Source organism: Melanerpes formicivorus, unplaced genomic scaffold (assembly GCF_026170545.1).
Source record: "Melanerpes formicivorus ecotype bairdi unplaced genomic scaffold, bMelFor1.0.p_v2 SCAF_1, whole genome shotgun sequence".
Taxonomy (NCBI): domain Eukaryota; kingdom Metazoa; phylum Chordata; class Aves; order Piciformes; family Picidae; genus Melanerpes; species Melanerpes formicivorus.
In genome coordinates, this window is record NW_027142353.1 from 68,534,855 (window position 1) to 68,562,179 (window position 27,325).

The 27,325-nt window shown below is 48.6% G+C and overlaps 1 protein-coding gene and 1 long non-coding RNA gene across 4 annotated transcripts in view; one reads left to right on the forward strand and one right to left on the reverse strand.

The window, feature by feature from the left end:
* Positions 1 to 760: 760 nt before the first annotated feature.
* Positions 761 to 8,421, reverse strand: LOC137444849 (uncharacterized). Its single transcript, XR_010988286.1, has 6 exons — positions 8,361 to 8,421; positions 6,083 to 6,208; positions 5,831 to 5,892; positions 3,550 to 3,675; positions 3,298 to 3,359; positions 761 to 1,100 (listed from the first exon to the last, which is right to left on the reverse strand). It is a non-coding gene; the product is annotated as an uncharacterized lncRNA (long non-coding RNA).
* Positions 8,422 to 13,073: 4,652 nt separating this feature from the next.
* The window catches only part of ME3 (malic enzyme 3), a 130,822-nt gene continuing 116,570 nt past the window's right edge, over positions 13,074 to 27,325 (forward strand). For 2 of the 3 annotated variants that reach the window (XM_068145903.1, XM_068145919.1), the window contains exons 1-2: positions 13,074 to 13,093; positions 13,431 to 13,620. In XM_068145903.1, the coding sequence (XP_068002004.1) occupies positions 13,447 to 13,620 (174 nt within the window). In that variant the 5' untranslated portion in view covers positions 13,074 to 13,093; positions 13,431 to 13,446. The other variant, XM_068145911.1, reaches the window with a different exon arrangement.

The following is a 27,325-nucleotide window of genomic DNA, read 5'->3' on the forward strand; positions in this document are numbered from 1 at the left end:
CCAACCTCACCACCTTCTGCCTCAATGCAGCGAAAGGGAAAGCATCACAAGAAGGGCGCCACCCAAGGCAGCGCCACGCAGAATAGGAAGGCCACGACGCAGAAGAGGAAGAAGAGGACGACGCAGAAGCAGGGAATCCTTAAAATCATTCGGGTTGGAAAAGACCTTGAAGGTCATTGACTCCAACTGTAACCCAACCAACTCTAAAATAGATCCTGAAGCGCCACATCTACACGCTTCTGGAACACCTCCAGGGATGCTGACTCCACCGCCTCCCTGGGCAGCCTCTTCCCATGACTTCTGCTTCATCTCCCTCTTCCTCTTCTCTGCCGTTCCCATGTTTTCACCATCCCCACCCAAGCCCACCATGTGCGCTCTCCAACAGGACCAAGGAAAACAAGGGCACCAGGCAGCACACCTGATGGGAAAGGGGACAACACACAACAAGAGCAAGAGGATGATGACAAACGACAAGTAGAAAAGAAAGGCGATGTCGTCAGCTGTGCCCGTGACGACCACGATGATCATGATGACTGCTGCTGCTGCTGCTATTGCTGCTGCTGCTGCTGCTATTGCTGCTGCTGCTATTGCTGCTGCTGCTGCTACTGCTGCTACTGCTACTGCTGCTACTGCTACTGCTGCTACGTAGGGCGGAGAGTGTAGAACAAGATGAAGAAGAGAAAGAGAGGAGGAGGAAGAGGAAGAGAGGAAGAGGAACCTACCTTGCGCAGCAGAAGCTGTTGTCCGACGTGGTCAGCCACCGTGTCCCACACAGCCATTGGCTCTGCAAAGCGAAGGAGAACCAGGGCACTGCCTGTGTGCACCAACTCGCAAGCCTCCACATCATGCCCCTTGTCACCACCATCCCCAGCCCCACACACGGAGACTACCCTCCCCCAGATGACCTCACGGTCTCACCCACCACCTCGCTCTGCAAGAGCTCTTGCTCCCCTCAATGTCCCAATCCCTTCTACCTTCAGTCACGAGCCATCATGAAGAGGGCCAGATGAAACACGGGCAACTGGACCAACGCTCTTGTCTCCAAAACGGATCCCTCCGGGAATGGTCTCAAAGGAGCCGAGGCTGGGAATCTGGATGCCCTAGAAAAGAAGGAGAAGAAGAGGAGGAAGAGGGGGAAGAAGAAGAAGTGCATCCACTTCTTCTTCTTCCCCCTCTTCCTCCTAAAGGACGTCCACTTCCTCGTCTTCCTCCTCTTCCTCCTCACGACCAACCCGGAGGAGAACGCACAAGAGGGCAAAAATGAGCACGCAACACAAGAAGGAAACAAAGGGGCAGAAGAAGAGGACAACCCATTAAGAGGACAACCACGACAATGCAAGAGAAGGAAAATAGAGACCGTGCTCTCCCCAAAGCCACCAGCTTGACCTCTCATCCAGCATGTCTTCCCTAACCCACCATGCCTTCCCAGGCCCCATCAACTTCTGCCTCAAAGAAGCAAAAGGGAAACAATCACAAGAAGGGAGCCACGCAAGACTCTGCCATGCAGAACAAGAAGGGTACAACGCAGAGGAAAACCCATTAAGAGGACAACAAGGACAATGCAAGAGAAGGAAAGGACAACCGTGGTCTCCCCAAAGCCACCACCTTGACCTCTCATGCAGCATGTCTTCCCTAAGCGACCATGCCCTCCCCAACACCACTACCTTCTCCCTCAAAGAAGCAAAAGAGAAACAGTCACAAGAAGGGAGCCACGCAAGACTCTGCCATGCAGAATAAGAAGGGTACGACGCAGAGAAAACCCATTAAGAGGACAACAAGGACAACGCAAGAGAAGGAAAAGGACAGCCGTGCTCTCCCCAAAGCCACCAGCTTGACCTCTCATCCAGCATGTCTTCCTCAAGGCACCACACCCTCCCTGACACCACCACCTTCTCCCTCAAAGAAGCAAAAGGGAAACAATCACAAAAGGCAGCCACGCAAGACAGTGCCATGCAGAATAAGAAGGGTACGACGCAGAAGAAGAAGAAGAAGAGGACAACAAGGACAATGCAAGAGAAGGAAAAGGGCAACCGTGGTCTCCCCAAAGCCACCAGCTTGACGTCTCCTCCAGCATGTCTTCCCTAAGCCACCACGCCCTCCCCAACCCGACCACCTTCTGCCTCAATGCAGCAAAAGGGAAAGAATCACAAGAAGGGAGCCACGCAAGACTCTGCCATGCAGAATAAGAAGGGTACGACGCAAAGGAAAACCCATTAAGAGGACAACAAGGAAAATGCAAGAGAAGGAAAGGACAACAGTGGTCTCCCCAAAGCCACCAGCTTCACCTCTCATCCAGCATGTCTTCCCTAAGCAACCACGCCCTCCCCGACAGCACCACCTTCTCCCTCAAAGAAGCAAAAGGGAAACAATCACAAGAAGGGAGCCACGCAAGACTCTGCCATGCAGAATAAGAAGGGTACGACGCAGAGGAAAACCCATTAAGAGGACAACAACGATAATGCAAGAGAAGGAAAAGGGCAACCGTGGTCTCCCCAAAGCCACCAGCTTGAAGCCTCATCCAGCATGTCTTCCCTAAGCCACCACGCCCTCCCCAACCTCACCACCTTCTGCCTCAATGCAGCGAAAGGGAAAGCATCACAAGAAGGGCGCCACCCAAGGCAGCGCCACGCAGAATAGGAAGGCCACGACGCAGAAGAGGAAGAAGAGGACGACGCAGAAGCAGGGAATCCTTAAAATCATTCGGGTTGGAAAAGACCTTGAAGGTCATTGACTCCAACTGTAACCCAACCAACTCTAAAATAGATCCTGAAGCGCCACATCTACACGCTTCTGGAACACCTCCAGGGATGCTGACTCCACTGCCTCCCTGGGCAGCCTCTTCCCATGACTTCTGCTTCATCTCCCTCTTCCTCTTCTCTGCCGTTCCCATGTTTTCACCATCCCCACCCAAGCCCACCATGTGCGCTCTCCAACAGGACCAAGGAAAACAAGGGCACCAGGCAGCACACCTGATGGGAAAGGGGACAACACACAACAAGAGCAAGAGGATGATGACAAACGACAAGTAGAAAAGAAAGGCGATGTCGTCAGCTGTGCCCGTGACGACCACGATGATCATGATGACTGCTGCTGCTGCTGCTATTGCTGCTGCTGCTGCTGCTATTGCTGCTGCTGCTATTGCTGCTGCTGCTGCTACTGCTGCTACTGCTACTGCTGCTACTGCTGCTACTGCTACTGCTGCTACTGCTACTGCTGCTACGTAGGGCGGAGAGTGTAGAACAAGATGAAGAAGAGAAAGAGAGGAGGAGGAAGAGGAAGAGAGGAAGAGGAACCTACCTTGCGCAGCAGAAGCTGTTGTCCAACGTGGTCAGCCACCGTGTCCCACACAGCCATTGGCTCTGCAAAGCGAAGGAGAACCAGGGCACTGCCTGTGTGCACCAACTCGCAAGCCTCCACATCATGCCCCTTGTCACCACCATCCCCAGCCCCACACACGGAGACTACCCTCCCCCAGATGACCTCACGGTCTCACCCACCACCTCGCTCTGCAAGAGCTCTTGCTCCCCTCAATGTCCCAATCCCTTCTACCTTCAGTCACGAGCCATCATGAAGAGGGCCAGATGAAACACGGGCAACTGGACCAACGCTCTTGTCTCCAAAACGGATCCCTCCGGGAATGGTCTCAAAGGAGCCGAGGCTGGGAATCTGGATGCCCTAGAAAAGAAGGAGAAGAAGAGGAGGAAGAGGGGGAAGAAGAAGAAGTGCATCCACTTCTTCTTCTTCCCCCTCTTCCTCCTAAAGGACGTCCACTTCCTCGTCTTCCTCCTCTTCCTCCTCACGACCAACCCGGAGGAGAACGCACAAGAGGGCAAAAATGAGCACGCAACACAAGAAGGAAACAAAGGGGCAGAAGAAGAGGACAACCCATTAAGAGGACAACCACGACAATGCAAGAGAAGGAAAATAGAGACCGTGCTCTCCCCAAAGCCACCAGCTTGACCTCTCATCCAGCATGTCTTCCCTAACCCACCATGCCTTCCCAGGCCCCATCAACTTCTGCCTCAAAGAAGCAAAAGGGAAACAATCACAAGAAGGGAGCCACGCAAGACTCTGCCATGCAGAACAAGAAGGGTACAACGCAGAGGAAAACCCATTAAGAGGACAACAAGGACAATGCAAGAGAAGGAAAGGACAACCGTGGTCTCCCCAAAGCCACCACCTTGACCTCTCATGCAGCATGTCTTCCCTAAGCGACCATGCCCTCCCCAACACCACTACCTTCTCCCTCAAAGAAGCAAAAGGGAAACAGTCACAAGAAGGGAGCCACGCAAGACTCTGCCATGCAGAATAAGAAGGGTACGACGCAGAGAAAACCCATTAAGAGGACAAGGACAACGCAAGAGAAGGAAAAGGACAACCGTGCTCTCCCCAAAGCCACCAGCTTGACCTCTCATCCAGCATGTCTTCCTCAAGGCACCACACCCTCCCTGACACCACCACCTTCTCCCTCAAAGAAGCAAAAGGGAAACAATCACAAAAGGCAGCCACGCAAGACAGTGCCATGCAGAATAAGAAGGGTACGACGCAGAAGAAGAAGAAGAAGAGGACAACAAGGACAATGCAAGAGAAGGAAAAGGGCAACCGTGGTCTCCCCAAAGCCACCAGCTTGACGTCTCCTCCAGCATGTCTTCCCTAAGCCACCACGCCCTCCCCAACCCGACCACCTTCTGCCTCAATGCAGCAAAAGGGAAAGAATCACAAGAAGGGAGCCACGCAAGACTCTGCCATGCAGAATAAGAAGGGTACGACGCAAAGGAAAACCCATTAAGAGGACAACAAGGAAAATGCAAGAGAAGGAAAGGACAACAGTGGTCTCCCCAAAGCCACCAGCTTCACCTCTCATCCAGCATGTCTTCCCTAAGCAACCACGCCCTCCCCGACAGCACCACCTTCTCCCTCAAAGAAGCAAAAGGGAAACAATCACAAGAAGGGAGCCACGCAAGACTCTGCCATGCAGAATAAGAAGGGTACGACGCAGAGGAAAACCCATTAAGAGGACAACAACGATAATGCAAGAGAAGGAAAAGGGCAACCGTGGTCTCCCCAAAGCCACCAGCTTGAAGCCTCATCCAGCATGTCTTCCCTAAGCCACCACGCCCTCCCCAACCTCACCACCTTCTGCCTCAATGCAGCGAAAGGGAAAGCATCACAAGAAGGGCGCCACCCAAGGCAGCGCCACGCAGAATAGGAAGGCCACGACGCAGAAGAGGAAGAAGAGGACGACGCAGAAGCAGGGAATCCTTAAAATCATTCGGGTTGGAAAAGACCTTGAAGGTCATTGACTCCAACTGTAACCCAACCAACTCTAAAATAGATCCTGAAGCGCCACATCTACACGCTTCTGGAACACCTCCAGGGATGCTGACTCCACCGCCTCCCTGGGCAGCCTCTTCCCATGACTTCTGCTTCATCTCCCTCTTCCTCTTCTCTGCCGTTCCCATGTTTTCACCATCCCCACCCAAGCCCACCATGTGCGCTCTCCAACAGGACCAAGGAAAACAAGGGCACCAGGCAGCACACCTGATGGGAAAGGGGACAACACACAACAAGAGCAAGAGGATGATGACAAACGACAAGTAGAAAAGAAAGGCGATGTCGTCAGCTGTGCCCGTGACGACCACGATGATCATGATGACTGCTGCTGCTGCTGCTATTGCTGCTGCTGCTGCTGCTATTGCTGCTGCTGCTATTGCTGCTGCTGCTGCTACTGCTGCTACTGCTACTGCTGCTACGTAGGGCGGAGAGTGTAGAACAAGATGAAGAAGAGAAAGAGAGGAGGAGGAAGAGGAAGAGAGGAAGAGGAACCTACCTTGCGCAGCAGAAGCTGTTGTCCAACGTGGTCAGCCACCGTGTCCCACACAGCCATTGGCTCTGCAAAGCGAAGGAGAACCAGGGCACTGCCTGTGTGCACCAACTCGCAAGCCTCCACATCATGCCCCTTGTCACCACCATCCCCAGCCCCACACACGGAGACTACCCTCCCCCAGATGACCTCACGGTCTCACCCACCACCTCGCTCTGCAAGAGCTCTTGCTCCCCTCAATGTCCCAATCCCTTCTACCTTCAGTCACGAGCCATCATGAAGAGGGCCAGATGAAACACGGGCAACTGGACCAACGCTCTTGTCTCCAAAACGGATCCCTCCGGGAATGGTCTCAAAGGAGCCGAGGCTGGGAATCTGGATGCCCTAGAAAAGAAGGAGAAGAAGAGGAGGAAGAGGGGGAAGAAGAAGAAGTGCATCCACTTCTTCTTCTTCCCCCTCTTCCTCCTAAAGGACGTCCACTTCCTCGTCTTCCTCCTCTTCCTCCTCACGACCAACCCGGAGGAGAACGCACAAGAGGGCAAAAATGAGCACGCAACACAAGAAGGAAACAAAGGGGCAGAAGAAGAGGACAACCCATTAAGAGGACAACCACGACAATGCAAGAGAAGGAAAATAGAGACCGTGCTCTCCCCAAAGCCACCAGCTTGACCTCTCATCCAGCATGTCTTCCCTAACCCACCATGCCTTCCCAGGCCCCATCAACTTCTGCCTCAAAGAAGCAAAAGGGAAACAATCACAAGAAGGGAGCCACGCAAGACTCTGCCATGCAGAACAAGAAGGGTACAACGCAGAGGAAAACCCATTAAGAGGACAACAAGGACAATGCAAGAGAAGGAAAGGACAACCGTGGTCTCCCCAAAGCCACCACCTTGACCTCTCATGCAGCATGTCTTCCCTAAGGGACCATGCCCTCCCCAACACCACTACCTTCTCCCTCAAAGAAGCAAATGGGAAACAGTCACAAGAAGGGAGCCACGCAAGACTCTGCCATGCAGAATAAGAAGGGTACGACGCAGAGAAAACCCATTAAGAGGACAACAAGGACAATGCAAGAGAAGGAAAAGGACAATCGTGCTCTCCCCAAAGCCACCAGCTTGACCTCTCATCCAGCATGTCTTCCTCAAGGCACCACACCCTCCCTGACACCACCACCTTCTCCCTCAAAGAAGCAAAAGGGAAACAATCACAAAAGGCAGCCACGCAAGACAGTGCCATGCAGAATAAGAAGGGTACGACGCAGAAGAAGAAGAGGACAACAAGGACAATGCAAGAGAAGGAAAAGGGCAACCGTGGTCTCCCCAAAGCCACCAGCTTGACGTCTCCTCCAGCATGTCTTCCCTAAGCCACCACGCCCTCCCCAACCCGACCACCTTCTGCCTCAATGCAGCAAAAGGGAAACAATCACAAGAAGGGAGCCACGCAAGACTCTGCCATGCAGAATAAGAAGGGTACGACGCAAAGGAAAACCCATTGAGAGGACAACAAGGAAAATGCAAGAGAAGGAAAGGACAACAGTGGTCTCCCCAAAGCCACCAGCTTCACCTCTCATCCAGCATGTCTTCCCTAAGCCACCACGCCCTCCCCAACACCACCACCTTCTCCCTCAATGAAGCAAAAGGGAAACAATCACAAGAAGGGAGCCACGCAAGACTCTGCCATGCAGAATAAGAAGGGTACGACGCAGAGGAAAACCCATTAAGAGGACAACAACGATAATGCAAGAGAAGGAAAAGGGCAACCGTGGTCTCCCCAAAGCCACCAGCTTGAAGCCTCATCCAGCATGTCTTCCCTAAGCCACCACGCCCTCCCCAACCTCACCACCTTCTGCCTCAATGCAGCGAAAGGGAAAGCATCACAAGAAGGGCGCCACCCAAGGCAGCGCCACGCAGAATAGGAAGGCCATGACGCAGAAGAGGAAGAAGAGGACGACGCAGAAGCAGAGAATCCTTAAAATCATTCGGGTTGGAAAAGACCTTGAAGGTCATTGACTCCAACCGTAACCCAACCAACTCTAAAATAGATCCTGAAGCGCCACATCTACACGCTTCTGGAACACCTCCAGGGATGCTGACTCCACCGCCTCCCTGGGCAGCCTCTTCCCATGACTTCTGCTTCATCTCCCTCTTCCTCTTCTCTGCCGTTCCCATGTTTTCACCATCCCCACCCAAGCCCACCATGTGCGCTCTCCAACAGGACCAAGGAAAACAAGGGCACCAGGCAGCACACCTGATGGGAAAGGGGACAACACACAACAAGAGCAAGAGGATGATGACAAACGACAAGTAGAAAAGAAAGGCGATGTCGTCAGCTGTGCCCGTGACGACCACGATGATCATGATGACTGCTGCTGCTGCTGCTATTGCTGCTGCTGCTGCTGCTATTGCTGCTGCTGCTGCTACTGCTGCTACTGCTACTGCTGCTACTGCTACTGCTGCTATGTAGGGCGGAGGGTGTAGAACAAGATGAAGAAGAGAAAGAGAGGAGGAGGAAGAGGAAGAGAGGAAGAGGAACCTACCTTGCGCAGCAGAAGCTGTTGTCCAACGTGGTCAGCCACCGTGTCCCACACAGCCATTGGCTCTGCAAAGCGAAGGAGAACCAGGGCACTGCCTGTGTGCACCAACTCGCAAGCCTCCACATCATGCCTCTTGTCACCACCATCCCCAGCCCCACTCACGGAGACTACCCTCCCCCAGATGACCTCACGGTCTCACCCACCGCCTCGCTCTGCAGGAGCTCGTGCTCCCCTCAATGTCCCAATCCTTTCTGCCTTCCCAATGGTTAGCGTCTATCTGACTCTTATTGTCCCGGGCAAATCATTGTACATTCTTGGTCCTCTGCTTCATCCCCATCCTCTTACTCTGTATCTTTCCCATGTTCTCACTGCAACTACCAATGCCCATCATGTCCTGCCCTATCCCACATTGTTCACTATCAAAGAAGAAAAAGGAAAAGGAGGGCACAATGTAGAATAACAGGACTGTAACTGACGAAGTATGAAAAGAAGAAGATGATGGTAAAGAAGAAATAGGAGAGGGTACGTCACCAGCCATGCCAAAGATGACAATGATCAAGCTCCTGTGGATGCTGAGCCTGTAAATGGATGTGCCCCCAGCACTCAAACTTATATATCGTTGGCTCCAAGGTGATGTCATAGAGCTGTTGATGTCATAGAGCTGCTGCTGATGTCAGGCCCTGGCCTTAGTGGTGGCTTCTGGGAGTTGGAGGCGTAACATAGAATCATGGAACCATGTAGTGGTTTTGGTGAGAAGAGTCCACTAAATGTGATCTTCTCTAACCCCCTGCAGACAGCAGGAACATCCCCAACTACAGCAGGTTGCTCAAAATGCCATCAAGACCTTGAATGTCTCAAGGAATGGGACCTCCAACACATTTTTGGGACACCTGTTCCAGTGCTGCACTACCCTCAACAAGTTTACAGACACCACCAAGCTGAGCAGTGCAGTTGGTATGTCAGAGGAAGAGGATGTCATCCCGAGGCACCTGGACAAGATGGAGAAGTGGGCCCAGGTGAACCTCATCAACAAGGACAAGTGCAAGTTGTTGCAACTGGATTGGGACAACCCTTATTGTCAGTATAGGCGGGTTTGAGAGCAGCATTGTCAAGATGGACTTCTGGGTGCCGCTGGAAGAAAAGCTGGACATGAGGCTATAATGCGCACTTGCAGCCCAGAAAGTGGAACATGACAATGCAAAAGATGGGGATGATGACACAGAAGAAATGGACATTGCAGAAGAGGGAGGAGAGGACAATGCAAAAGAATGGGATGATGTAGAACAATAGAGAAGACAACTCTGCCCAGTCAGAAGTGGATGGCTAAGAAGGGCATGACAAGGAGGAGCGTGACACATAAGAGGAGGAGGATGACGCTGCAACATAAGGGGAGGACACAAAAGAATGTGATGACACACAACAATACACAATGAGATTATCCTGAGTCAGAAAAGGATGACTCAGAAGAAGGACATGACCCCAAAAACATGACACAGAAGAAGAAAAAGGAAACACAGAATCAGGAAGTCATCAAAATCATTTGGGTTGGAAAAGACCTTGAATGTCATTGATTCCAATCGTAACCCAGTCACCACTAAATTAGATCCTGAAGCGCCACATCTACACGCTTCTGGAACACCTCCAGGGATGGTGACTCCACCACCACAAGGGCAACCTCTCCCCAGGCTGAACTGCTCTCTCACCCCTGTTCTCCCCAGCCCCAGCCTTGTACACTCTTGGTCTTCTGCTTCATCCCCATCCTCTTCCTCTGTGTCCTTCCCATGTTCTCACTGCAACTACCAATGCCCATCATGTCCTCCCCTATCCCACATTGTTCACTATCAAAGAAGAAAAAGGAAAAGGAGGGCACAATGCAGAAGAAAAAGAGGATAACTGAGGAAGTAGGAGAGGAAGAAGATGATGCTAAAGAAGAAATAGAAAAGAAAGGGTACGTCACCAGCCATGCCAAAGAAGATGATGATGATGATGATGATGATCAAGCTCCTGTGGATGCTGAGCCTGTAAATGGATGTGCCCCCAGGACTCACACTTATATATCCTTAGCTCCAAGGTGATGTCATAGAGCTGCTGCTGATGTCAGGTGCTGGCCTTAGTGGTGGCTTCTGGGAGTTGGAGGCGTAACATAGAATCATGGAACCATGTTGTGGTTTTGGTGAGAAGGGACCACTAAATGTGATATTCTCTAATCCCCTGCAGACAGCAAGGTCTTGCAACTGGATTGGGACAACCCTCATTGTCAATACAGGCTGGGGGATGATGGGTTTGAGAGCAGCACTGTCAAGAAGGACTTCCGGGTACTGTTGGATGAAAAGCTGGACATGTAGCAATAATGAGCACTTGCAGCCCAGAAAGCCAACTGTTTCTTGGGCTGCATCAAAATAAGTGTGGCCAGTAGGTCAAAGGAGGCGATTCTGCCACTCTACTGCACTCTGGTGAGACCTGTAGTACTGTATCCAGGTCTGGAGTCCTGAGCATAAGAAATACATGGACCATTTGGAGTGGTTCCAGAGGAGGGCCATGAAAATGATGAGAGGGATGGAACACCTCCCCTACATGGAGAAGGCTCCAGAGTGACCTTATTGTGGGCTTTTAGTATTCAAAGGGCCTTTAAAGATAGGGACAGTTTTTAAACTAAAAGAGGGGAGATTAGATATAACAGATATTTTTTACACACATCTGCAAATCAGCCTTATTATGCAGGCTCTCAGCTTGGCATTTGTCCTCCACCACATAAATCTCCTCAACTTAATGGTGCACTTTTGGAAAGCAATCAGAGAAGTTTCTCCTCTTTTTTACCTGTGCTCTCTAGAGTGGCTCAAGAATTCAGAGATTTAGTGTTATGGACTCTCCTGCAAACAGCTGTTTGCTGCACACATGGCCACAACCATCTCCCACACACAAGGACATTGCAAAATTTACAGCAAATCCGTAGTGGGATGGAGAGTAGCTCACTCCCATTCTGTCTGGCTTGTGCACAATGTGCTGCTGGCTCCAGGTGGGAGCAGCAAAGCTTTGACAAGCTGACAAAACCTTGATTTTTTAAATTTCTTTTTAGTGGAAATTGATCTTCATGAGACCAAAGTCTCAAGATTTTTCCAATTTATAGCTAAACAACAAAAGCAGTAACAGTGGCAAATTCCTTCTTGTGTCTTCCATGCCCTAAGAATCTCCCTGGTTATGATCCAGCCTCAGAGATGCACGTATTCCTCATCTACACTGTCCTGGTCTCTCCAATAGCATATCTCCATTTATGGCCAATTCCTGGTATTTGAAAGCAAAGGGGGGAAAAAAAGAGACCAGACAACCTCACCCTCAGAATATATATGACCAGTAAGAGAGGAAGTTTTCTTCTCCATGGTTCTAGTAGTTACTAAGTGGCCATAGTCCTCAAGTCTGAGGTTGGAATGTAATTGTTTTACAGCAGAGGCACTCTGAGGGCAATGCACAAAGCCATATGCTTTTTAGAGAGAAATACTAAAGCCCAGTCTAATTTAGTCTGTGGGGCTTCTGTAACATACCATGGCAAGAAAACCGTTTCTATCTAATCTTTCACTCTGCAGTCCGTTCTTTTCTGAACAGACTGTATGATTTAACCCCCAACATATTACAACATATTAAAAAATGTCTGCCTGCAACCACACAAACACAGGGAGAAGCTGGAGAGCATCCCTCGAGCAGAGCAGACCTGAGCTTTGTGATGAGAGCACAGCCGTGGAAGCAGCGCTGATCTGTAGGTGGAACTGACTCTTAATCTTCCACTCTAGTATCATAGTAGTAGGATCAGTATCACTCTCTTGGGGAGTGATCTGCTTGCTGGATCTGACATGAGAAATGTGGCATTTGTGACGATGTCACCATTTCTGAGGAAAAAAGGGCTCACTTCTTTGAAAAAAAGGAAGTGATGCAGGGACCTGCCTGTTTCATGCATGGCCTACTGAGACTCCGGTACGTGAAAAACATGTCTCACAAGCTGCCACGTGGAGAACCTGAAGGGTGCTGGGTACAAGCTGCTAGTAGGAAAATTCCAGTTGGATACAAGGGAAAAAAAATTCACAGTGGGAACAATCAGGTATCAGAATAATCTCCCCAGGAGAGTTGTGGGTTCCCCAACACCGGACACTTGGGAGATTCAGCTGGACCAGACTGTTTAGGGCATGCTTTTGACAAGAAGGTTTGACCTTGAAGTCCCTTGCAAGCCAGTGCTCTGCGCTGTATGTCACACACATAGCAGACAGTGTGTGCTGTACATGCTGAGTGGACAGGCTGGGTACCGAGCCTATACAGACCATAGGTAGCCTGATGTGCCGAACTACCTCACTGCCGAAAAGGAAGACTTACAAATCCTTTCAAAGTGCTTCCTAAGGACTAGCAGCTCCTCCAAGCAGCCTTATTCCTCCACCACCCCAGGCAGCTGGGGCCCTTGTTCTTGCCCTAGAGACCGGGCACCTCCCGGCACCGAGGCCGCTCCCCGCAGCACAGACCCAGGTCCCTCTGTCGCGATGCCCTCTACTATGGCTAATAACGGAGAAATGACAAACCCGCGGCGGCGGAGCGAGGGCCTCCCTAGGGCCCCACGGCCGCGGGCAGGCGAGGCCCCGGCCGTGCCAAGCCCCTCCGCTCGGGCGGCGGTTGGGCGGGCGGCGGTTGGGCGGGCGGCGGAGGCGGAGCACCAACGGACAGCGCCCTCCCCTCAGCCGGCGGGGGAGCCTTAACAGGTAACGGAGGACGCGCGGCCGCCGCGGGGTCGAGGCGGGATCTGCTTCCTGGGTTTCCTTTCGCTTCGGCTCGGCAGGGACCGCCGCGCCGGGAGCACCTGGGCTGGGCTGGGCTGGGCTGGGCTGGGCTGGGCTGGGCTGGGCTGGGCTGGGCTGGGCTGGGCTGGGCTGGGCTGGGCTGGGCCGGGCCGGGCCGGGCCGGGCCGGGCTGGGCAGGGCTGGGCTGGGCTGGGCTGGGCCGGGCTGGGCTGGGCAGGGCTGGGCTGGGCCGGGCCGGGCCCGCCCCCTCACCGCGCCCTTGCCGCCCCGTGTCCGCTAACGCCGTCTGTGCCCGCAGAAGCCGCGGCCGGGCCATGGTGGCAGTGTGCTGGGGGGCGGCCGGCCCCCTGCTGCGGATGGCGGGGGCCAGCTGCAGACCGCTTCTCGTCAGCGTCACCCGGAGCCGCAGTTGCCAGGCGGGGGGCGGCGCGGCCCTGGCTGTCAAACAGCGCGGCTATGACGTCACCAGGAACCCCCACCTCAACAAGGTCGGTGCGGGCGGGGGGGGGGTGGTCTCCCGGGGCGTGAGCGGCCGAGCTGAGAGAAAGGGCAAAGCAGTTCGGTGGTGGGTGGTGGGGTGGGTGGCTGGAGGAAGGTGTTTGACTTTCCCAGGTGAGAATCCTGGTGCCTGAGCATTGGTAGTGGGGCTGTGACCATCCCCGGGCTGCAGCCGCATTCTGAAAGGGGTGAAATGCAGCGGGGAGGTGGGGGAAGCAGTTACAAAGCAACCTGAACAGAGCACAGGATGAGTTCTGTAGGTGTGCACCAGCTGGTTTCTCCAGAGCTGATGATGAGGCTTCCCTCTGCCAGCTGCAGGGGTGGCACTGGGAGAGCTGATGTACGGCAGGCGTGCCTTGGCTAGGACCTGGAATCACGAGTGTACCTGGGGTACTTTCATGTGTGCTGTGCTGAGTGTGGTAGTGGAACTGATGGTTTGCACCTTGGTGTTCAAACAAGGACATGCAGGGGTGCTTCTTGTAAAACTTCTTTTCGTAGCAATGCATTTCCTGCTCCTGAGGCAGCATGTTTTGCTGGACACTCAATACAGCAGAAACCCCTCCGCTGGCTAAACAAACAAAAGCTTTAGGAGGAAGAGGTTGGACAGGCTGGAAGGTGTGTAAAACGAAGCCCTGTAGGTTGCTCCCACAATACTTAGCAATCATTTTCTGTACCTTTCCGGAATTTGAAGGGACAACAAAATAAAAATCTGGCTACAAATGTTGGGATCAAGTATGCCAGACTCAGTAATGCTGGGCTCCAGGGCTGTGTATAAAGATGGCTAAAGATACCTACAAATGCATTCATTACCTTGAAAGTAAGCAGGTATTAAACATGATATTGACAATCGATGGGTCTGTGACTATTTATACTCTTTTTGGTATATGAGACCCCTGTGTCTTCTTCTGGATAGGAGAGTCTTTGGGTGCCAACCTTTACTTTGTGCAGTCCGCAGCATGCTGGACTTGTATCTCATGGTACCATTTCAGTATTCATGGAGGTGCTCCCCAAAGGACCAAAGCATCTGATGACACAGGCTGTTACTGAGTACACAACAATTCTGTAGGCAATGTGATTTGAGTTGTTGTGCTGGTAAGACGGGAGAGGAATTGCCAACTCTCTCTTAAGCAACAGTAGTTCATCAGCATTAGGTGGTTTTGATAGGTTTTTCTTCAACATCTGACTTGTTCTTTTTGGTGGCAGTTATAAAGAGCAACCTAGCTCATAATGTTTGTAGTAATCTTTCACTTATCATTTTGAACTGAAAAATTAATCCCTTGACCTTTGCTTAGTGTAATGCAATAATAGCACAGAAATGATTGTATGTCCCAGCTGATCATTTTCAGGAGTGAGGCTTTTCCTAGCATGTTTCCTTCCCCCAGTGAAATGCTTTTCTTTAAGTCTAGATGGAATGAGGCAAGAAGTGAAGAAAACTACTTCTGTTAGAGGTAAAATATATTGCAGCATGCTGTGTTTAATTGGCCATGAGAAATCTCCCAGCTGGTCTCCAGCCTGGATATTTGCTGTCTATGTTGTTGTGTTCCTCTGTCAGTACAGGCCTTACATTGATTGATAGCCATCTACAGAACATCCAAGTAAGGACAGAAGTGGCTGATGTGTGGTAAGAGATAAAGACCACCTGTTTATGTGATCCATCTAGGTAACTAGTCATTAGTAAATGCTCAGGCCTTCATTCCAGACTTTTCTAAACAGGCTTCTGTTTCTCTGTTGCTCTTAACAGTTCATTGTAGTGTCTAAGGAATTAGCTGCATTCAACTGAAATGGGATATTTCAGACAGTTCATGCTTTGTCAGCATAGGATTGATGGCCCTTTGGTCTGCTGTGCTTCAGTGCTGTAGGTCAAAATCTTGATAGCTTTTCAGGTATGCCCTCATCACATAGCAGTTTTTCTTGCTCTCTTTGGTAGTTAAATGTAGGCATGAGGTCATTGCTATTTTTCTGCAGTGGATCTTACTTCAATCTAAACTTTTGTCTGATCAGAAGTTGTTTTGCAGGGGATCTGTTCTTGCATCTCTCCACAAAGATTTTGTGAAGTGAGGCTTTGGGCAGCCAGTGTTTTGCTGCTTTACTCCATGCTCTAGCTGTTTTACAGCTTTTGGGTTAAGTGTCAGTCTAAAGCTATGAAGTGTGTGGTATTTATTCAGTGAAGATTATGTACCTCCAGCAGAATCACAGACAGATTTACGATCTGAGGTTATTGATCCAAGTCTTTCCTCGCTTACTAGGTTGAAGGTGCTTTGAGGAAGCAGACCCAGCAGTCTCTGCTGCCCAGTTGCCTCTAATACCCTAAATATTAGTCAAAGCAGGCTCTCCTCTGAGAACTGTTTCCCAAATCTGCTCTAGAAGAAAAACAGAAATAGAAAGCCTGGTGATGGATGCAGTTGTTTCTTTCCCTTGGCCATTGTTTACTCTGTGAAGCTGGTTTGGTTTTCTGCTGTCAAGGAATACCTAAATGTTGATGTATTAAGCACAGATCATAAATGAGTTCTCTTCAGTCACTAAATTATTTGGCCAGTCTATGCACTGTGTATAAGAAATTGCTTGATTGGGCATCTGGGGCAAAATTCAGAAGAAAAAAAAGTTGTCTTGCAGTTAAGTAAGACTGCATTTCATCTCTGAGAGTGGTTTGACTTCCTGTGTGACATTGGGGAAATCGTGTGCAAGGAAATCTTGTAGCTTGGACAGTAGGAGGAACTTTGAAGGCAGAACAAGTTATGCTGCTAAGGCTTTAAGTGTACTGCATGTTTCTGTACTTCTCATATACTGCTCTGCCTTCTGTAGCAATATATGCCCATGTCTGATCAGCATTCTTCTGAAGGATATTTATGGTCTTACAATGCAGAAGCAGTTGTTTGCAGCTGACAGAGCAACCTCAGAAATAATAGGAGGATGAGGACAAGCTGGTTGCATGTTTTTGTGATGTGCCTCATGATGTATTTCTTTTCCTGCCTTTGAATGCTACAAAAGTAGAAAACCTAAAAAAGTTAACAGTGTCAGATAGCCTCAACAAATTGGTGAGAGCATTTTGTGGTGATCCATGTCCAGGGTGGATTCCACGAGGATTTGTTAGAAGCTGTGGCTGTGTGTAAGTTAGTGACTTGTTGACAGGGCAGCAGCAGTGCCGAGAGACAAATCTGTTCTACTGTGGGGCCTCAGCCTTGTGAGAAGCTAATTCAGTGCTCAGACCCTGGGAGGAAAGATGGAGCATCTCTTACCTACTGTCTTATTTATCAAAGCTGCCTTGTGTTTGGTGTGCTCAAGGCCGTGTTGTGTCCTTTCTGGCACTGCTGTCAGTTCTGGAGACTGTGCAGTTCTGCTCACCTAAGATGTGTTCTTCTCGACTTCCCAGTTCTTTCATGAGCTCCATTGTATCCACATGCCCTCTCCTTGGTTTTTTAACAAGCAGACTGAGCTGGACAGTTCCCAGTTTGGCCATATACCAGTAGGAACTCAAGAGTCTTGTCTGCTCCAAGATCTCCTGTGCTGTTGTACGGGACACCGGGGCGCGCTGTTCGGCGGGAAGGTTGATGGCGCTTCACACGTTTTGCTGGAATCCCTAATTCTGAGATAAGCCACACTGAGATCTGCCATTACAAGGAGATGCAGAATTAGAGGTCACAGTTTGTTTTCAGAGTGTCAGGATATTGCTGTGTTTGAAGGGCTGAGATAATACACTAAACATTTCCACAAGATGCAGTGCAGAGAGGAGAGTTTGAGATCTGATCTGGACCCTCCCCTGGACTCTTCTGCTGTGCATGCACACCCTCCATTGATTTTCAAGGAATGTGTCATGATGAATTGCAAAACCAAACAAAAAACCCCAATAACTCAGGCCCAACAAGATTATGAGCCTGGATCTGTAGGAATGAAGCTTTAAAGAACTGCTGTACGTTTCTGCAGGGGTTTTGGAATGTGCTGCTGTACACATCATTGAAATGCAGACAGACTGTTTGTCCTTCAGCTTTGAGAGGATCAGGGTTGAGCTAACTGAGGGTTCTTTGAACCTTGTGTCAGTAATTTGCCACTGCAGCTGAGGGGAAATGATGCAGGCTTCCACATGGCTGTAGTCAGCAACTGGGGTAAAACAGGCCTAAAATTAGCTAGATTTGTGAAATGGTTGCATTTAAACGGCCTTGGCCATGAGCACAAGAAAGCTGCATGTGAAATGCCAGCTAGCCAGATAAAATCAAGGCAAGGTTATGTTTTCAAATTAGTTTAGTAAACACCCAAATCCACAAGGTTTTGTCCTTGCATCTGGAGGTTGCAGCTTACTAGGTTTAGTTGTCTATGGGCAGTTAAGCACTGAGGAGGGCACAGGGCTTTAAGCGGCTGTGTGACTCCCAGCATTTGTTAGTTTCCCATCTGTTCCATGTGTTGCAAAGAGGGAGTTTAGCAATTCATCTCTTTATTTTTCAGGAGCCTGTAGCTGTTTGGCTAAGTTTTAGGGGACAAGTTTTAGACTGACAAGTTAATTTAGAAAACAAAACAAAAAATCCACCATGGCTTTATAAATACACTAAAACCACACCTGGCTTTGAACATCCTCAAACTGACAATGAAAGGATGGGAGCGTGCAGGGGAAGAGTATCCTATTTACCTGGGCTGTTTGCTCTTCCTGAAGTTTGTGACTGCTGCTGGAGACAGGATGCTTGTGTTAGATGAACTGACCTGGTGGAACTGTCCTGTTACTAGAGGTATTGAGCAAGACACCTTAGTGGCCAAACTCTGCACCGCATGGGACACTGCAAAACTGAGCCAAACCATAACTGAGAGCTATTTGGCAAATCATGGTCTAACTCTTCTAGAGTTGAAACACGACTGAGCTGAGGCACTGTGCAGCATGATGAGTCTTCAGTGGTGTCCAGAGTAGAGAGGCTGTTTCAGTGTTTTGACTTGTTCTTCATTTCATCAGTCAAGCCTGGGTGAATCATCACTGCCTTCAGTGGAAGCAAGCTCAGGGGATGAGCTTTGGCCTAGTATTTTGGTCCTTGTGGTGATATCCTGCTAACACGATTGCTCAGTTAGAATTGTTTTGGCCTTTATCCTGGCATGTGAAGTTCCATTAACATCATTCATGTTAATGTTAAGCATAGCATTGTTTGAGTCCAAAGTATCTTTTGGTAAAGGCATTTCCTCATGTTTTGGTATCAAAGAACATTATGTTACATCATGGTCAGCAAACTAAGCCCAAACTAAATCTGTTGGTGCTTCTGGTATTGGCAGCAGTCTGTAGAAGTCCCTTTGCTTCCCCAGTTTGGATTCCAGTGCCTCTTCCTTATCATAGCCAAACCAAGAGACCATCTGCCTTCCTGTCTGTCTGCATAATCTCTTGCCAACGCTCTCACTCTGCCCTTTGGGATACCCCTAATGCTTTAGGCAGAGGTCTTGTGGCACAGCATGGAAGTGCAGGGGAAGACTGCTGCTGCCAAGGTGAGAGTGGTGCTCATGCACGCTCTGCCTCTGTGTTGTGTTCATCTTGTTAGTGGCCCTTGTTTTGGTTTTTGCCCTTGTATATTCATTGAGAGGTCTTGGAAGTATCAGTTGAGGAGCTTTTGTAAGTACTGAGTGTAAATAAATGGTGTTAGGACCAAAATGCTTGTTTCTGTTTTCTGAGCAGTTTATGCTATAAAAATACCTTAAAATTGCCTTTCGGTTGTGGACATTCAACACTTGGCAGCTGCCTATGTTGCTTTTGCTTTAATGTTCCCTTTCTTTGGAGAGGCCTTAATCCTTACACCAGGTATGTTTTGGATGGGCAGAGCCAAAAATGAATGTAGCTCGTGTTTCATAGGGTGGACGATAGTTTTTTGGCACTTGAGTAAGAATTGCACTTAAGTAGCACAAACTGTTTGATAAGTAGTGTGAAAATTGATATTGTTGTAGTTAGAATGGATCTAGGGCTGAATGTTGCAACTTGTTCAGCATTCCTGTTCATTGCATCTAGTCAAAGGTGTGGCAAACAACCAGCTGAGTACTTTGGAAGCACTCTGGATGCTGGAGGGAAGACTGAGCTTATTATGTGAAGGGCTGGTCCTGTAAAAACTCTTTGTTCCACTGACCTCACCAGGCCTTGCTCCATGTAAGCAGCATGGCACAAAATGTCACGGATGTTAGGAACTGTGCTGCTCTGTGTTCTTGCTCCTCATCAGAAGTAGTGATGATTTAACTGAGGTGCTGAAAGGCAGTGCTAATTCACAAGATGAAGTGAAGAGCAGTAGTTTGTGCATTGGGTTTTGTTTCAGATAGTTTTGACCTGCTACAGATGGGTCTGGCAGCTTTATAGTTTCATGTGCCAGAGTCTGACCCCAGAATCTTGGGGTTTGGTCTGTCAGATATGACACTCCCTGAACAAACCTGAACCTCAAGCAAATTCCATTTGACTGTATTTTGAATTGAATGTAAATGGAATTCCTCTGTAGCTTCTGTAGCAGCCACCCTCAGAAGAACACTGGCAGCTGTTACTGGCATTCATTGAGAGCTGAGAGAGGAAAGCTGGGTCTTTAAGCTGCACTCTATTGATACCTCTTGCTGAAGGGAGAAGTTATGATTGTTTATAATATTTGGGGTCCTTCAGGGATTGGGATACTCTTCTTTCTCTGACTCACTCTAAATGATGCTGATTTACCTTCTTGCCCCTCCAGCTTGCCTGACTGATGCGAGGTACTGTGCGAACGTCTGCTTCTGGCAGCACTGTGGTCTCAGTGTTTTACTCTTTCTTCACTTCAAGGAGTACCACTGCTGGCAGGTGCCCACATGCAGACAGCACCCAGGCACTTCTGGCACCCAGACCCTTGCAGAGGTATGGCCTGGAGTTTGACATTGGAGCTGCCAATGCCCGTGCCAGCTGTAGCTGAAGGGCAGCTGCTGGCCTGCAGAGGAGAAGCCTCGCCTGTCCCTAATCGCATCGGTATCTGATTAAATGCTGTGCAGAAGTACAGACTGTCCTCTCGTCTTCTTGCTTGGTTTGGGGTTTGGATGGTTGGTTGTTCCAGTTGTTTGGGTTGTTTTTTTACCAAGGGGGCAGGGAACTAAAAGGCCAATGGTTATGTTAATTATCCTTGGGGTACTGGATCCAGAAATACTCTTACCCTGGCAAAACCTAGGAGACAAGTCAGGCTGAAGAACAATGTTTTGCTTTGTCTCACTCTTCTATTCTTCTGACTCTTAGTTATTTTTCTGTCTTTTTCTCACTGACTTATCAGACCTGCTACCAAACATTCAATAGCCTATTGTAGCTTTTATCCAAATAAATTCTTTTGGGACAGAGGTAGCTTTAGAGCTGTTGTGAGCAGGTCAGACAGGCCTTGATGCTGGGGGAAGAATAAACACTGTGCTGTAATTCCCTCTCTTTCAATGGAAGGTTTGGCACGACAGCAGACTTGATTACTTTCAGTTTATAATGTGCTCTAGTAGAGATGACAAGCATGGATTTCATTTTTAACCTCCTCTTTGAGGCCCAGGAGTGACACTTGCTATCTGTCTCCCCAAACACCATGACAGTTTGATGAATGACTTCTGTATTGTCAGTCTAATACAGTACCTTTTAAAACTGTTTTAAATGGCAAAGCTTTTTATAGCTCTACAGCTGCCAAACACAAAACTCAGACATGAACTGAGCAGGCTGTCATTCTGACAAAGAAAGCAACACCAACACAGAAGTTTTCTGCACATCAACCTTTTCTGCTTCACAGCCCTCTGTTGCATGTGTGTCCTTTTTTCAGTATGTCCATGGCACCAAAGCAGATTTCCAGCAGATCTCTGGGGTGTGTGTGTGTATATACCAGCTCCACATTGCAGAGCAAGTTTTTTCTGTTGAGCTTATAAAGTGCTAAGTCTATTTTGTAGTGTGTCCATAGGGATTGGTTTTGCTCAGCCTCTTAAAATGTGCAGTTAGTGCTTTTTCTGTCTTCCTCAACATAGGAAGGATTTAGTTGTTTCAGTTACAGCAGCACTGTGTTCTCCTGGACAGGACATCTTTGAACTCTTTGGCTTGGCTAATAGATTGGCCACTTTGCTCAGTGGTTAAATTCTTTATGGAAAGTATTAAATTGTGTTTAATCTTCATTTTAAGGGTTTGTTGTTCAACCTGCAGATAATTGTAGTTGTGATCATTTGCCAATGAGAATACCAAATGCATGCCAAATCCTGTCATGTTGTGAAGTGTCCAGGTTATTTGGAGTTTCTGTAGGCAGGATGGTCTAAGGTGGGCAGAGCTGGAAGGAGAGAGAATGGATTTTATTAGGCCACCTGGGGGGGGGGAAGTAAACCAAGAGATGTTCATGTTCATATTCTTTCTAGTAACTCAATAAAAGTCCAATAAAAAAATCCCCACCAACAAACAACAAAACTAACAAACAAGCAACCCCCAACCAAAACAAACAAAATCCCCCAAACAAACCCAACAACTAGAAAACAAACAAGCAAACCCAAAACAATGCAGACAGCCTCCCACCTGTGACCAAAACCTCTCATCACACCCCTGATCACAATATCAAAGGGACAAGACCCTTTTCTCTCCTAATACTGTATGAAGGGGTTTAAATCTAGCAATAAAATGAGGCAACTAACAAGAATTCCTTGCAAAAGTGCCAACTTCTGGGGGGAAGTATCATCTGAAAATAGCTTTGTATCTCCATTGGTTTGGATTTTTGGTTTGTTTGGGTTTTTAACAGACACTCTTTCAAATCCAAAAGCCTCTGGAGAGCAAACCCTTTGCACCAGCGCAAGGTGCACAAAGGCTAACTTCCAGCAGGCGCTGCTGTAGGGAAGAGGTCTGTGCAGCACTTGGAAGAGCATGAAAGGCACTTGGAGTTGTGCAAGAATAGTTTGGCAGTTCAGGTGCTTTCTGGGTGAGAGCTGCAGTTTGTACAAGGGGGTCTCAAAGTTTTGGAAGTGATGAGGATGCTGGGAAGAATTGAAAAGTCTTCTCTTCCCCCAGTGCCTAGCAGATGGCTTGGCTTGCTGGGTGAAATCAATGGAAAGCAGAGATGAGTGTAGGTGTGTCAGCAGAAAGCTTTCCCAGCAGCAGTTAGTGCTGGCTGCAATGCAGGATGGCTTCTGTGGTGTCTGCTACTTTATCCTCAGCACTGAATGTGAGAGCATGGATGTCTTACAAGCTTGTCAAGTAAATCACATTCAAACACAAGCATGGTTGCTCCAAAGTAATAAAAGAATTGTTTTCCCTCTCAAGTTTGGAGGACTTTCAGTGCACAACCACTGGGACTTGTTTTTCATTGCACACACGCAACAGATTCCTCTTAGGTTTGGTAAATTGCCCAGGCTGTGATGTGCTGCAGTATTTATTAGGAGGAGACATGTGTGACATGCCTTTCACTCCATGTGCTGATGCCAGCAGCTTTTACTGGCTCATGTCTAGAGGCAAAAAACAAAAGCTTGCAACATCCTAGAGCCCTCCCTGGGTATTGCTTTTGGTTTCTGAGAGGCTTTGGTTACTGGGAGGCTTTCCCTTGATTTCTGTCAACTTTGCATTGAGCCTTTTTTGCACTGAGTAAGCAGCTGCACTATTCAAGATGTAAGAGCATTTGATCACAAAGCTGTAAGATTAAAGACAGTACAGTGTGAAATTTCACCATCTTGCTCTTCTAGTAGATAGCAATGGAAATGGACACATGTGCAAAACAGTGCCTATTAGTTGTCTGAACCAAAACCTCACAGCAAAAAGGGGATTTGCCAACATCACCAGTTTCTACTCATAGAGGACCACATGAAGGCTCCACCTGCTTCCACAGTTGTGCATCCTGACAATCAAAGGTGGTTTGTCCAAGCTCATTCATATTCCTTGTCAGCTTCGGAGCACCCAGCTCAGTGATGCCTTTCCAGTGCCATGAGCTGACCTCCGGCACGCAGGCAGGAGGAGCTGGAGCTGCTGGAAGGGCACAAAGTAGGATACCACAGAGAGCTTCAAGCTGCCCTGGAGAGTTCTGGTAGCTTTGTAAAACTTAGATAAGTACCTTTGCATTGTGACCTTCCCAACGGCCAGCAGTCATGCGTAGCTGGGATTATGAAAGCCAAGTGGATGCGTGCCGGATACGTGCTGAAACTGGGCCACTTTCCCTGAAGGCAAGTCCTTGCTCTGAATTTGTTAACTGCATTTGAAGTTTCAGCACAACAAAGTTGCTTCTCATGCAAATAGAAATGATGCAGAGGTACTGGAAAGCAGCAGCAAAACTCTGGCTGCTGCTGGAAAATGGGCTTGGTGTGGGCCAGTTTTTAAATGTTAATTGCATTTTAAAGATAAGCTTGGATGGATTTGGCAGGGAGAGCACAACTGTAACTAGATCTTCTTGTTTTGTACAAGGGCCTTTCAGGTTTCTCTGCAAGGTCAAATGTCCTGTTGACTGGCAGCTGGGCTGCTTTGCTTCTAGGAATGCAACTGGTGTGTGGTGGAGTTGCAAACTCAGCTTCCCCCTGAAGCCAGCTATGAAAGAGAGCAGGCGGGTTACTTCCTGCAAAGCTGGAGCCCCTTGTAGCATGTATTAGGATTTCCTGCTGGGAAAGAGGGATAGAAATCTTGTTTGACTTACAGAATCATAATATTTGCATTGCAATTTGTAATACAGAGCAAGAAGTTTTCAATTAGTGTTTCCTGAGGAACAGCAAGCTCAGTAGAGTGGGTGCTTTTAACTTCATCTCTTTGGTCAGAGATTAAACAAAGCAGCCCGCAGATCTTTAACGCTCTGAAGGGTTGGTGTAAAGAAGAGCAGTGGACATGGCTACAGATCTGGTAGGAAGCAGCAGCTGAAACCATTCTCAAGCCTTTCTCAATGTCTGTGCATCATCATCATGTAATCTCTGAACTCGAGTACTGTACCAAGTGTGCTTGTAGGAGGTGTAACCTTCAGTCTCCTTGCTGAAACATTCACTTGGTCAGTTCCCCACTGGCTTCAGTTTTCCCAGTGTTGCAATATTTTTCTTCTCAAATTGAGAGCTGATTGCAGTGAGTCCTTATTGGGGGCCCAAACCAAACTTGTTTGAAGCACTCTGACCCTCTTCAGGGTTCATACTCATTTTAGGTTCACAGTCATTTCATACTATGGAAAATGCTTTGTGTCTCCCAAGAGAAACTTCAGTTTTAACTTTGAGGCAGTATTGCTTCTTTCCTGTCCAGGCAGAAGAATGCTGCCAGGAGAGAGGATGTCTTTGGGCTCAGGAGCCTTTAGTATGCTCGAGGTTGCAGACCTGTGGTGCACACAGTGGTGGGATCATCTGAATGCATGCCCCTTTGTGCATTGCAGATAGTCCAGAGGGGATGGGCCATATATCTGGGACTTCTGGGCATCCAGCAGCTGCTTTTCATGCAGGCTGCACATGTGCTGAGGCTCATCATCTTTGGATGCACTGCATTTATTGGGCACCTGCAGATTAACTCTGAGCCAGCTTCTGGACCTTCAGAAATCCTGGGGTAAAGGCTGAAGTCCTTACATTTTTCCACCATAGAAGATCCAGGTGGAAACAGAGGTCATGCCTTGAGATGCCAGTATGTGATAGAGTAGAGGCCAGAGCTCAGCCTTTAGAGAGAACATCTGTGTACATCTTTGGTTATTCACCTGGCCATGAGGTGAAGAAAGTACCTTTACAATTTACTGCTCTGCAAATGAAGAAGCTTATTCTTTATTTAGAATTCACTGCTTAGGCTTAGAATTTATTCCAAGAATCTATTCCTGAGTCTGAAGTGAAGACACATTGCTTTTGCAGTCCAGTGAGACTGTGGTTAGCCACATCAGCTCTGGCTGTGGTTGCCAGACTGGGGAAAAATGCAGGAGCTATGGAGTTTGAACACTGGTACTGGAGCAAAAGAAAAGGAAAGAGTGTGACTGAGAGAAATGCTTGGGGTTTATTGTTTCTTATTCCTAACTCTTGGAGGCATTGACTTTCAAGGCATGTATTATTCAGCTTCTGGTTTTCTTTAATGAGATTCATTCAGGCAGGAAGTTCAAGCTATTGGAGTCTTAACACACTTGCTGCACTGCAGCTAATACTTTTGAGTTGTGTTGTATTTCTTATCACATAGTTATGGAGGGCAGTTTCTGAATCACTGGTAGGCATTTGAGAAAGAATCAGATGGTGGCAGGCATCATGTTGGCTTATTCTATTGCACATTGGATTTTGGAGCATTCTTCCAAAAGAGGGAAATAGACAGAGCTGCTCTCACTTCAGTGGAGAGCTGCATTTAGCTTGCCCAAGGTGATATGGGACTTTTGAGGCCAGCATACATGTTTGCTTGGAGGTCATTCTGCCCCTGTACACTGCACTGGATAGCCACACCTCGAGTCCTGTGTCCAGTTCTGGGCCCCTCAGGTTAGGAAGGAGATTGACTTGCTGGAACAAGTCCAGAGAAGAGCAACAAAGTTGGTGAGGGGCTTGGAACACAGCCCTGTGAGGAGAGGCTGAGGGAGCTGGGGTTGCTCAGCCTGGAGGAGACTCAGGGGTGACCTTATTGCTCTCTACAACTACCTGAAGGGAGGTTGTAGACAGGCAGAGGTTGGTCTCTTCTCCCAGGCAGCCAGCACCAGAACAAGAGGACACAGTCTCAGGCTGCACCAGGGGAGGTTTAGGTTGGATGTTAGGAAGAAGTTCTATACAGAGAGAGTGATTGCCCATTGGAATGGGCTGCCTGGGGAGGCACTGGAGTCACCATCACTGGAGGTGTTCAGGAGGAGACTTGATGGGGTGCTTGGTGCCATGGGTTAGCTGTTTGGGTGGGTTGGATTGGTTGATAGGTTGGACATGATGATCTTGAAGGTCTCTTCCAACCTGGTTTGGTTTATTCTAAATAAAGGTTTATTCTAAACACGTGCTCAACTGCTGCATGCCATCCATGCCCTCACATCTGCATTGTTCTGTCAAATGAAGAGCATGTAGTGCAGTCCTTCCCCAAAGCTGTGTGCAAGAGAAGCAAAGCCCTGATAGGCAGCTGTTCTAGGAAGGTTTGTGTAATTCTGCTTACCAGAGCTCACTTAATTTTTTCCATGACTATGCTTAGTTAATCACTTCAGATTTCTGGGTTTATTACATAACAGTTCAAAACTTCCAGCCACTCTGTGTACAAGTTACAGATGGCAATATCTGTAAACTTGAGGTAACCACCTTGTCTACATCATTAAAGCAATCATTCAAAGAGAGAACCAAAACAGGGTAGATGCACAGATCTGGGTGTGATGCATGGTCCTCCTGTGGCTGTGCTTAAGCATCTGATGAGACAGATGCTACAACCAGTGATTTCTTAGAGACCAAGGGATTATTGGCCTGACTTTCCTCTCATTTTGTTTAATGACACCTTCCAGCAAATGTCAGGATTAGATCCAAAGCAGATTGAATTTGATGGGAAACAAATGAGTAATTACAGGCCTATGCAGCCCAGTATTGGCTTCACATAGTTTAAGAAAGTCTTTTGCTGAACTAGGGCAGAGGGTTTTGATTTACTATCCCACTGCTCTAGGGCTGTGAGCATCCTCTGGCCAAAGCCTATCTGAGGAGTGCCTTTGTGGGAGCACAGCTGGGCTGTGAACAGTGGTGATGCACTTCTGCTCTGTGTTCAGGGGGAAGAGAAGCAAATCCCTTCTAAAAGCCCAGCAATGATAGATCTGTGTTATTGACAGGCCAGGAGAACATCAACTGCAAAATGAAATGAGCTTGCAGGATAAGGTTCAGACA